This window comes from Macrotis lagotis, chromosome X, assembly GCF_037893015.1.
Source record: "Macrotis lagotis isolate mMagLag1 chromosome X, bilby.v1.9.chrom.fasta, whole genome shotgun sequence".
NCBI lineage: Eukaryota > Metazoa > Chordata > Mammalia > Peramelemorphia > Peramelidae > Macrotis > Macrotis lagotis.
In genome coordinates, this window is record NC_133666.1 from 104506103 (window position 1) to 104519187 (window position 13085).

A 13085-nucleotide genomic window follows, 5' to 3' on the forward strand; every position below is an offset into this window, starting at 1 on the left:
AGGGTATTTATAGCAGATCTTTTCTGCTGGCAAAGACGTAGAAATTGAGGGGATGTCCATCAGTTGGGGAATGGCTGAACAAATTGTGGTATGTGATTATGAAGGAATATCATTCTCCCATAAGAAATGATGAACAGGGTACTCTCAGTAAAACCTGGAAACACTTACATAAGCAGATGCAATGAGAAATGAAATAAATTAAGTAACAGCAATATTGCAGGATGATCAGTTGTGAATTACTCTCTTTTTCTCAGCAATGCTGTGAACTAAGACAGTACTGAAGGACTTATGATAAAGAATGCTATCCATCTCTAAAGACAGAAACTGATGTTTTTTGAATAAAGATCTAAACATATTTATTTTTTAAACTTCATTTTTCTTGAGGTTTCTCTGTGTTTTCTCCGTGTTTACTTTTACAACTACTATTATGGTTTATATATAGCATGACTTTATAACCAATATCAAATAACTTGCTTTCTCAATGAGGAGGAGTGGGGGGGTAGAATGCAGAGAATTCAGAATTCAAAGTTTAAAAACTGAACATTAAAATTTGTTTTTACATGTAATTTGGAAAAGATAAAATAATGTAGAAAAATTTAAAAGGCAAAATAAGATCTTGCAGAATTAAAAGAAAAATGATACTAGAAAATCAAGACTTAGGTGTGTTAAAACAAATGCTGAAATAAAAATGAAAATAATCAATGCAAAGAATATGTTAGAAAAACCTCATAAAAATCAACAAAAGTAAGCAACAAGACTTATCAAAATGGAAATGAATGTACACAAAGTATTGCACAGTTAGAAACAGGACCTCAACAAAATCTATGACTCATCTACACTATTAGTAAATACATAATCAATTATCAAACCAACCTCACAATGCAATGATTTTATGATTAATGACATCCTACATAATTTTGCAAAATAAAAGAACTGGAACCCTTTGGTTTATGAAATCATTAAATAATTTTTCTCAAAAGTGAAAACAACCAACAAAATACAAACAGAAAGAATCCATGTAATGCCTATTAGAGGATAAAATTTAAAATACTAGTTAACATCATGTTTCAATTCAAACTGAACAAACAACAAAAGGAAAACTATGACAAACTGCCAGAAGAAAGGCAGGAATAATTTATAAAGGGACAATATTTACGATCATAGCAGTTTTGAAAGAGGATGAAAGAATGTAGAAAGTAGAAGAAATATTTTAAAAATTAAGAAGGATGGCTTATAACCTCAGAATTAGTCTTAAAGATCAAGAAAACTGTGACTATGACAATAAGAGATATTTGAGAATCAGACTTTGAAAAATGTTCTGTGATATCCATGCAAAGCAAGTCCGCGAATTTAAAATAGCCTCCAGAGAAAATAATTAATTAGTTAACAGGAAAATAGTTGCTAATAAAAGGATAACAAACAGCACAGAAAGGTGTTTCTCAAAAGGGTGGGAGGAAGTGGGGCACACAAGGAAGAATGGGAAAGGGTCTAGGTAAAGTTCCTATATTTTAAAAAAGGCAATTTCAAGCTAAAATAACTTAAGATTAACATAAATAAAAACAAGAATTTTGTTTAGAGTAGCTCTATTAAATAAGGATTAATAAATAAGAATCTATTTTCTTTTGATAGGAAGACAGAAGAAAAATTTAATATAACACTAAATATAAATACACTGAACTCTAAAATAAAAGAGCATATCAATAAATAGAAAATAAAGATATGTTATTTTCTAAAAGCACATTTAGTTCAGAAAGCTCAAACGATAACATGTTTAGAGTTGGAAGGAGTTAAAGGATTTGTAAAGATATATAATCCTTTTATTAATCCAACATTTCATTTTACAAATGAGGAAACTGAGCCGTGGAGCCCAGGTACAATTAAGAACAGAGTCGAGATTCCAACATAAGTCCTCTAATTCCAGATCCAGGTTTGATATAAACACACTACTTAAAATTTACTATTTACTACCAAATCACAAAAAGTAGCATTGGCATTATGTTGGACTAAAATGAACTTAATTATCTCCAAATAGAGTAGGGAGCTGTTCTTGAAAAGTGACACTTCCAAACAAAGGATGGAAGCCAGAGGCCACAATATATCAACGGAGAACCAAAATCTGTGGTAAGTCTCCGTTGTCCCTTGTTCCAAAAGTGAATGAACATGCCAATTCATTCAAGGCCCCAATTCATTTAAGACTCAATTTATATAGAGGGTTTTAGACAGAGAGCTGACCTTACACTAATAGAAAACTGCCTAGTCACTGATAAGGCAAAGCATTGGAGGTAATCCAGACTACTAAAATCAGGATGTTCTATAAACTTCCTAATAATGAACTGAGCAGTAGGAACCCAGGAAACATAATGCTTAACTAATGAGGGAAGGAGACAATGCCCAGTTGCCAGGTCAATTAATTCTTAACATACCTGCTATCTGCTGGCTAGAGTTGTACAACTCAAACCTGTTTCCACCAGCTTCCATTGGCATGGAAGAGAATCAATCTATTTCATTTTGATTGTGAAAAATATGAAAATCAATATATTTAAATTCTTTAGATTCTTAAGAATCATAAGTTCATTATTTTAAATTCAAGAAGTACCATTAGATAGTACAGTGATTAAATAGAATGCTGACTTCCTAGTCTAGAAGGCATTTACTAGTTGAATGAAACTCGGCAAGTTACTTAACTTCTATCTGCCTCAGTTTCCTCACTTATAAAATGGAGATAGTAATAATTCTTTCTTCATAGGATTTTTCTATCCAATTAGGTAACATATACAAAGCATTTTGCAAAACATTAAATGCTGTAAAAGTGCTAGGTATATTACTATTACTGGGGGGGGGGGTGACTTTGAGTAAGTCACTTTTCGTCTCAGTTTCCCCATATTAGAGAAAGGCTAAAGAAAACATAAATGACAACCTATTCTGCAGTTGAGATGAGACATTTAAATGTCACAGTCAAATCGAAATGAGGTAGTATTCCAGAAATTAATGGTTAAAAATTCATAAAAATGTTTTATTTTATAGCAATATCACAAAGAATAAAGGTTTGTACTTTAAAAAATCTCCTTAAGATTACTTAATTAGAATGCCATCCTCTAAAAGAAATTTTATATCTCAACTTAGAGACTTACATTGATCTCAAAATGTTCAGTGACTCCTCGCCCATGTTCTCCTAGAACTCCAAATGAAAGGCTTTCCTTCAAAAATATTCTTGCTTTGTACTTATATTTTAACTTGACCTAAAAATATGTGAATGAATCATAAGTTAAAATTACATTCTTTTTTGGAAATACACCTAAAATACTTTGGAAAGTAAGAGAACTAAACTAAAAGAAACATACTTTAGATATTGTTAGAGTGCTTTTGAATTCTATGACAGCCTTTTTCATGAGTTTTGCAAACATCACAGACCAATTTCATTGTTTAACACAAAAATATGAGGAAGTAAATCAATTAGATTATATTAGTATAACTGATTTCTAACTTAACATATCTATTACTTTTTAAATACTTTATGGAATATTTATTTCAAGATCTCTGTCAGTATCTCAAAGAAAAATATTCATAGATTCAAACAATAATCAAAAACTATAGAGGATTCCTTTAATTAGCATATTGTACTTTTCATCTGTTGGAAGCTAAACTTCTTAATCCTTACAAACTCTTGGTCACAGTTAATTTTTATACACATAGGCAGGAAAATTAGTATATGTTTAGAAGATACACGCTGATGCACATAACTTGGGGAATGTGAAGTTCATGTATTACAAATGGTCCTAAGACCAAAGTATCACAAACTCAAAGTCTTCATGGCATAATAGGAAAAAAAGGAACTGCTTACCAATTCTGGAAGTGGACAAATGGATCCAGTGTTCATATATAATCCTTCTACTACAAGAAACTTTGAGTTACACAAGCCTTACGAGGATTCTTCAAAATAAACAAAAAAAAAATCTTTAATGGATGCCCATCAATTGGGGAATGGCTGAACAAACTGTAGTATACAAATGTGATAAAATACTATTGTTCTATAAGAAATTATGAGGGATGGGACTTCAGAATAGCCTGGAAAGACTTATATGAACTGATACTTGAATGAAATGAGCAGAACTGAAGAAATATTATATTCACTAACTGCAACATTGGTGATGATCTGCTATAATGGACTTGTTTGCTTCAGCAATACAATAATCAAAAACAATTCTAAAAGACTTGTAAAGGAAAATACCATCCATATCCAGAGAAGGAACTGAGGAGTTTAAATGCAGACCAAAGCTTATGAAGACTAATTTTTAAAAGTTGACTTACATATTTTTTCCTATTTGATCTGATACTTATTTCACAACATGATTAATATAGCACTATGTTTAACATGTTTATGCATGCATGGCCTTGCTTTCTGTCAGGGGGAGGAGGGAGGGAAAGGAATGTGAAACTCACAATATTGCAAAGAGTGATGGTTGAAAACTACCATTGCACGCAGTTGGAAAAATAAATAAAATTTAAAAAACAAACAAGATGGAGCAGTGGATAGAGTACCAGCCCTGAAGTCAGGAGGACTTGAGTTCAAATTTGACCTCAGAACTTTAATAATTACCTAGCCATGTGACCTTGGGCAAATCACTTAATCCAATTCCCTTGCAAAAATCAAAAAATAACAAATTTAAACTAATAAAAGTGATATGTCAAATAAAAGGAAAAGAAACTAACATTTCATCACTAGTATTTAAAAATTCTAAGTACAAAGGAGAATCTTTTATTCTGTCTTAGAATGATTCTTAACAATGTCTGGAGGTTACAAATTCAGCTAAGTAATGTCTATTAAAGTTGATTGGTTTTTGTCCTTTGTTATTGAAGAAGACCAAAATGTTTGAGACAAATGTTTGAGACAAATATGTATTCAACATAATGTATTCAAATGTGGCTAGGAAGTATAACCCCCTGGCAAAAAATGAAAAAAAACAAACCACAATACCTATATGTCTCTGTTTTTCAAAGAAAACCGAAGTGGACATGCCTCAAACCAGCCAGATCATTCTAATATACTTTCCTTAAAAAATTCCTAACAATCAATATAAAATAGGACCAGACACAATAGAAATTTAGGAAGGGAATGAAGAGATATTCAGACGGTTTGAGCTACAGAGCTTCACACAGGCAGCCAAAGTAGAGGGAGTAAACATTGGCTAATGCCATTCTTCCTTATTTTCCATTTAGATTTAATACAAGGTGAAAAAACCAAAGATAAGGATCACTGAATATTCATTTTGGTGGCTATAATAATATGGGCTTTAAAAGCTCTAAGGAGCTGAGTGGAATATTCCCAATAAAACCAGTTCAGGGTTAATATTCCTAGTTAAGTCCTCTCTGGGTTAAGAGATATTAAAAAAAAAAAGAACCAACTATTATTCTTAAACTATTTCTAGAAGAAAGTCCCTTGTATTCCAAACAGGAGGCTCACTGTCTTAACTTTTGAAAAGACTACTTTTACTGACTACTAGAAGTCTAGTAGAATTTTTTTCTCTTGAAAAAACCTTACATTTCAAAGAAACTCATAAGCCTTTTGTTTGATGATAAGACTATTTTTACTGACTAGGAGGATAGTAGAAGACCTTGAATACTCAGACATTATTTCACTTAGACAGACATAGAAGGTCATTAAAAGTCTTTTTGATGTTCTCACCATCTGGATGGTGAGGTAATATTTTATGAAATCCTTACATTCTTTTCTTTCCAACTCTGAAGACTAACCAAAGAGTCAACAGAGAGAGAGGACAGGGAGGAGGAGGGGATCGAATTAGGCCATATAATCTTGTCTGACTATGTCAATTCGGGGCAGCTCCTTGATCTTCACTACCTTTGTGAGACTTGTTAGTGTGCCCTTCTCTCAAGAAATGCCACAATAAACTTTTTTTCTTCTTTCTCAGAGGGGTCTCTCAATATTATTTTTAAAGTGGATTTTTATCCCTCAGAGAAAAGGTTAAGGTTAATAAGGTTAATAAGATAACATAGGAGAGGTTATAGTTCAATCATTTATTCATGTTTGACTCTTCATGACTCCATGGATTATATAATCCACAGGGTTTCTTGGTAAGGATATTGGAATGGTTTGCCATTTTATTTTTCAGTGGATTAAGGCAAACAGAGGTTAATGGGCTTGCCCAGGGTCACATAGCTGGTAAGGGTCTGAGGTCAAATTTGAACTTGGGCCTTCTAGTGCACTATTCATTGAGATACTTTGCTGCCTCCAAGAGATGGAAGGAAATTATAAGGGGAAAAAAAACCCAAAACCCAAACCACAACAAAAACAAAAACCAGTCTTTGAGAACAAATGTTTTAATGAAAAACATATTTAGTCCAAAGTAGGTTTAACACCTGGATAAATTATTACTTTCAAAGGAAGATCACGATGAAAAATACTCTTCCTCCAAAAGTAATGTAACTTTTACTTATGATTCAGAATTAAAATTTAATACAGTAATTTTTAAAAATGAAAACTACATAGCAAAACTATGCTTTACCAGAAAATTTGATGCCAATATCATTTGCAGTACATATCGAAATGAGAAAGTTAAAAAGTAGGAAGAAGTTTTCTTGAAGATCAAGATATTTTTAACCTTTCCTTTATGGCCCTGTACAGGTGGTATGTATTTCAATCAATCAAAAGTTTGAGGGGTATCTCACCTTTAAGGACATTAATTTAATACCTTTAATCTATAACAAACAATAAATAGAGAGGTGTACCTTCTGAGTAATATAAATATTCAAGATAGAAAACAGATGAAAACTGATTTAAAAAAGTATTCATTGCTTGATTTTTATTTATCATACATGATAGTTTCTAACTTAACACACAAACTTTATATCCAAGTTTGGTAAGTACTTTCTTACTTCAAAATGTTTTTTAAAATAGGTACACAAATCTATCTGATACAGTTCTCATAGACCTCTAAATGAGGTAGATTGGAGACTCCAGGGACTAGGCAAAGAAAAGACTTTTTTTTAAAGTTTTATTAAAGATATTATTTGAGTTTTACAGTTTTCCCCCAATCTTGCCTCCCTCCCCCCCATCCCCACCCCATATATAGCACTCCATCAGTCTTTACTTTGTTTCCATGTTGTACATTGATCCAAATTGGGTGTGATGAGAGAGAAATCATATCCTTAAAGAGAACAGAATTTTCAGAGGCAACCAGATCAAACCATAAGACATCTGGATTTTTTTTTCCAAATTAAATGGAATAGTCCTTGTACTTTGTTCAAACTCCACAGCTCCTTATCTGGATACAGATGGTACTCTCCTTTGCAGACAGCCCAAAATTGTTCCCAATTGCTGCACTGATGGAAGGAGCAAGTAATTCAAGGTTGAACATCACTCCCATGTTGCTGTTAGGGTGTACAGTGTTTTTCTAGTTCTGCTCATCTCACTCAGCATCAGTTCATGCAAATCCCTCCAGGTTTCCCTGAAATCCTGTCCCTCCTGGTTTCTAATAGAACAATAGTCTTCCATGACATACATATACCACAGTTTGCTAAATCATTCCCAATTGAAGGACATTTACTGGATTTCCAATGCTTTGCCACCACAAACAGGGCTGCTATAAATATTTTTGTACAAGTAATGTTTTTACCCTTTTTCCTCATCTATTCAGGGTATAGACCCAGTAGTGGTATTGCTGGGTCAATGGGTATGCACATTTTTTTGCCCTTTGGGCATAGTTCCAAATAGCTCTCCAGAAGGGTTGGATGAGTTCAAAGCTCCACCAACAGTGTAATAGTGTCCCAAATTTCCCACATCCCTTCCAACAATGATCATTATCCTTCCTGGTCATACTGGCCAATCTGAGAGGTGTGAGGTGGTACCTCAGTGAAGCTTTAATTTGCATTTCTCTAATAATTAATGATCTAGAGCATTTTTTCATATGGCTATGGATTGCTTTGATCTCCTCATCTGTAAATTGCCTTTGCATATCCTTTGACCATTTGTCGATTGGGGAATGGCTTTTTGTTTTAAAAATATGACTCAGTTCTCTGTCTATTTTAGAAATGAGTCTTTTGTCAGAATCATTAGTTGTAAAGATTGTTTCACAATTTACTACTCAAAGAAAAGACTTCTAAAGGACCTTTGAATGGATGCTTATTGGTAAGGCAATTTTTCAAATTTTTTTAATATAAGAATGTCAAGTCTATGAAAGCGACTTTTGAATTCTTATATTTATAATGACCTTTCTATAAAAAAACAGAGTTTTTAAACAGTTTTTCCAGTGCACAAAAAAGAAAAGGGAGATAAACACATGTGCTATTTTTCCTTAGGCCTATTTAAAAAAATAGACAATTAAAATAAAATTATTCTACATTAGAGTTCCAATCCATATCCGATGCAATTATAGCAGTAGAATGAAATTTAGAAATTAAACTGGTAGTAGATATCAAAATGTAAAGAAAAGCATTAAATGAAAATTGTTACCAATATGTAAATGAAGAAAGAGAATAAGTTTTCTTGACAGGTTGCCATTCAACAAATTAAATACTTCTACTTCTGAGCAAGAGACAAAAAACTCTTTTTTTCCTTCAAAAGAATCTCATACCTTTTGATCTTCAATCTCTTGTTCTTTCAGTAGGCACTCCAGGTGAACTATGTCATTATGTTCAAATAATTTAATGTTGCTACGAGATGCTTGTAACCCCTTCTGAATAGCAAAACAGGCAGCTTTATCTCTAAGAACAATAGAGACCATCCTTTAGATTGACTAGTTCTTAGAAAATAAAAATGTTATAGATTTTTTAAAGTATGCAAAACCATTTTAGCTAACTTAAATGACTTGTGAATTAAAGTTAACGTTTAAAAACTATACTAAGACTTTTGGGACAAACTGTACACTTAATTACTCTGTTTCTAAATACAAACCAGTATAAACTTTTTCATATGACTTCTTTCCCATGTAAAACCAAAATAATATCAATTTAATTAAGAGAAAAGATAAAAGTATTTGTGAAAGAAAATATTGTATCATATATCAAACTATAAGGAAGTTCAAAGCAGGAAATGAGATATCCAGGAAGAATAAAATCACCCATCGAGGAAAATAATACTATTATCCTAAAGAAAGTCTTTAAAAATAAAATTAAAGATTAAAAAATTGCCTAGTTCACTTTTATGAAAGAATTGTAAACTTAACAGATTTTTGGCATATATAAAAAATTCAAGTACATTTATAGTTTTTAAATAGCCAAAGCATAAAATCTGACAGATACTCAGTTTGATAGTTGTAAACATTTTAAAAAGAACTTTAGCTTTTAGAAACAAGCCAAGTAAATTACCACTAAGTATAGGAAGCAGAGATGTCAAACTTAAGTGGGTGGACTTTTATTGATAGAATGTAACTGAACAAATGGACAAGCAACTTGCTCCAAATGACATGTATTAAAGGAAAAACCATACGATGACAAAAATATCTTAAGGTTTTGGGAAGGCACAGTAAAAATTATCCAAAGGATCCACTGATTAGATATCTCTACATTTTATTAATGCTCGGAATGCCAGCTCATTTGTCTGAAAAAATCAAAGAACCTAGAGAATTTGCTTCAGCAACTTTATATAAAATATAAGGGGAGATAAAAGTATATACATTAGAAGTGAGAAGATAAGGACCCTTGCCAGTTGGCCAGAGGAGGGAGCAATGGTTTTGTAACCCAAGCTTTACTGTGCAGTGAGGGTGATAGATGCAGTTTCCTCTTATTATTGTGGTAAAAAGAGCTGAGTCAGTTTCTTTCCCATCACAATCTTCCTCTTGTCACAATGGCAACAGAAATTCTTTGGTCTCATGTAAATCATAAATATATTTTGATGATCAAAGAATTATAAAAGACCATTTGTGCTCACATATTTATTATTAGTCATGATTATAATCTTAAGAAAAATGACACTGTTCAAAAGCATTTTAAAATTAAGTTTTGAAAGTAAAATAAGTGCTTTAAAATCTTTATGTACGTGGTCATGAAGGAAAGGCTGAAGGAAAAAATTGCTTTTAAAGATCCATGTCTCTCCTGTAATGTTTCCTCATGAGAACCTTTCTCATACAGTTTCTGGGTTTTGCCTGGGAGGTATATTCTCAAGGATTTAATACTGTCTACAGTTACTTTAAATAGAATTTCTCTTGCTCTTTAGTTTTGTTCATATATAGAAAAAAACCCATTCCTAATGCACAAGTGAGAATGACCTTCAGTACAGCCTTCTCATGAATACAATTCTGTTTCACCTTATTTTTATTCCTTATTTAGAAATAAAAACTTTCTGGTTTCCATATTCTTGAAAATGATGTAATTTTAAGAAGAATTAAATCAGATCTTTTTTTTTCAGGTTGTATATCTCCAAATTTGGTCAGAGGAAATGTATGATGAAGAATTGTAGAATCTCACTTTTTATAGGGTATAAATTAAGCTATGAATAATTATGGTAACTTTCCAATAGGATAGAGATTAGTTATGAACAATTAGGATAATGAGGACTGAATTTGCTTTGCACTGGTTGGATAATATTAATGAAGAGATTGGGAGCCTATCTCACCAGTCAACGGTGGGATAAGACAGAATTTGGAGGAGGGATTATTATTATGAAAATGATCTGCATGTTACTATTTTTGACACATTCTCTAGTGTGTATTATTATTTTGCTGCCTCATCATCTCACATCAACCAGATGTCTTCTGCCATTATCTATGTCTCATTTGAGTAATAATTAACAGCCATAATTAATATTTGTAGAGCTTATTATGTGCTAAGCACTTTACAATGATTTTCTCATTTGATCTGCAAATGAAGAGGAGGCCCCTCTCCTTTTCAAGGTAAAATCCTATACATATACAAGTGTTCATTATATCTTGTGTCTTACAGATGATTCTCTCTATCGACCATACTTTCTCACTTATTTTTAAATTCTCATTCCCAGTTCTTACTCTACTGCCTGCAAACATTGTCATGTCTAAGAAAAAAAAAAAGATGAAACCCTCTCGATATATCCATCCTCACTAGCCTATAGCTCGCCTCCATTTTCTTTACATTAACAAAAACTCTCATTACAGTTTATCTTTAATTTAGCTTTCTCAAAACAATCTTCTTAAGTTCAGATTTGACCATAACACCCACAGTCACTTAATAAAACAACAGGGGACTGCAGTGCCTCTGGGATTGACTATAAAATTCTGTTTGCATTCAAAGTGCTTCATTATTTCCTCCACTCTCCCCCCTCCCTACTTAATATGCCCTAACACACCCTAAGATGAATATAACACTGGATTCCTTGGTGTTACTCTGAGTATTTCCACTGCTATTTGTCCTCCTCCCCACCTCCTGGATTCCTTTGTTTCAACTCATCTTAATTTTACTATTGAATGTAATTCTTTGGATGTTTCCAGTTTATCTTTTATATCCCTTGCCTTTATACAAAAGATGGACTGGAATGAGAAGAGACAAAGTGGAGGGGAAGAAGAACACAACAATATGTCTATTGCAATAATATTAAATCTGGCAAATACAGCGCCTGAAGAACCATGGGACAGAGATTTGCAAAACTTTATAGGAAGTAGCAAAAAACAACAAACAGAAACACCTTGTCAAAGACAGGATTTTCAGGAACTAGGATGATGGGAGTAGTAAATTGCTGGATATTCTATATTCTATATCTATCTATCTATCTATCTATCTATCTATCAATATCCTATATTCACCATCAAAAAACTAAAGCAGTGACCCTGGAACAGAAGAACCAGCAAAAAAGATAGGTGATACAAACTTTGAGCCCAAGAAGCATGGAAGACCAGCAGGAAACATCTGTCTGACTCAGATAAAGGGGAAGTACAGTTCAGGGCAGGAAGTTCCCAGCACGCCCCTCAGCAAACTACTGTGAGCTTGTGTAGCAGAGCAGGTATCACCAGAACCTCCCATCTCAGCACAGCAAGAAGAATGGGTAGACTGATTACTAGAATTGCCATATACTTTAGCTGAGCTCTGAGCAAAGAAGTACCCCTCTAGCAACCAGACCACCGCCTGCTTCACTGTAGCCCTGAGAAAACACAGAGGCACACCCCAACACCAGCACTAGGAGCCTAGCTAAGTATCAGGTAAGCTGCCAGAATCCTATGGCCACTCAGCAGAGACAGTCACTCTCCACCCATCACCCTCAGTGCAGTACAGACATGAAAGTACCCTGTTGGCCTCAGGGCAAGATACCTGCAGTACCAGGTAAACAAAAAGGGTTTGCAGTCTGTGCACAAGAAGCCTGAGACAAGGAGCAAAGATCAAATTTAAAAGAAAAAAGTTCAAAAAGATGAGCAAAAAAACCCCAAAAAAACTGATCATAGAAAGTTATGGTGACAGGGAAGATCAAAATATAAACTCAGGACAACTATCATAAAATGTCTATGGACAAAACATCAAACAGAAATGGAAAGTGGTCTCAAGCCCAGAAAGAATTCATAGAAGTCAAAAAGAAGCTTACAAAATCATATGAAAAAAGTAGAAGAAAAATAAAAAAAATGAGAGTGATGCAAGAAAATCATGAAAAAAGAGTCAACAGCTTAGAAAAAGAAAACTCCATTAAAAGTAGAATGGAAAAGGAGACACAAAAATCCACTGAAGAAAACAAGTCCTTAAAAAGTATAATTGGCTAAAGAGTAAAGAAAGTACTAAAGCTAGTTGAGGAAAACAACTCCTTAAAGTTAGACTTGGGCAAGTTGAATCTAATGACTCTGAGACATCAAGAATCAATCAAACAAATTCAAAAGAATGGAAAAAATAGAAGAAAATGTAAAGAACATCATAGGAAAAACAACTGACTTAGAAAACTAGATGCAGGAGAGTCAATGACATAATCACTAGACTACACAAAATATCATAATCAAGAGGACATCTTTCAGGAAAACTGCCTTGATGTCCCTGATCCAGAAAGCAAATTAAACACTGATAGAATCCACCCATTACCTTAGAAAAGAGATCCCCAAATAAAAACCCAAAGTGACATTAGGGACAAATTTAAGAACTATCAGGTCAAGGAAAAAATACTACAGGACACCAGAAGGAAATAACTC

The 13085-nt window shown here is 33.1% G+C and overlaps 1 protein-coding gene across 2 annotated transcripts in view; it reads right to left on the reverse strand.

The window, feature by feature from the left end:
- Positions 1-3150: 3150 nt before the first annotated feature.
- The window catches only part of LOC141500978 (serine palmitoyltransferase 1), a 524715-nt gene continuing 514780 nt past the window's right edge, over positions 3151-13085 (reverse strand). Inside the window, exons 13-15 of one of the 2 annotated variants that reach the window (XR_012472099.1) lie at positions 8589-8718; positions 3842-3930; positions 3151-3239 (exon numbers count right to left, since the gene is read on the reverse strand). Coding sequence is in view for 1 of the 2 variants with exons in the window: in XM_074204602.1 (XP_074060703.1) it covers positions 8713-8718 (6 nt within the window). In the remaining variant the exon portion in view is untranslated. Of the gene's footprint in view, positions 3240-3841; positions 3931-8588; positions 8719-13085 lie in introns of those variants that run through there. The other variant, XM_074204602.1, reaches the window with a different exon arrangement.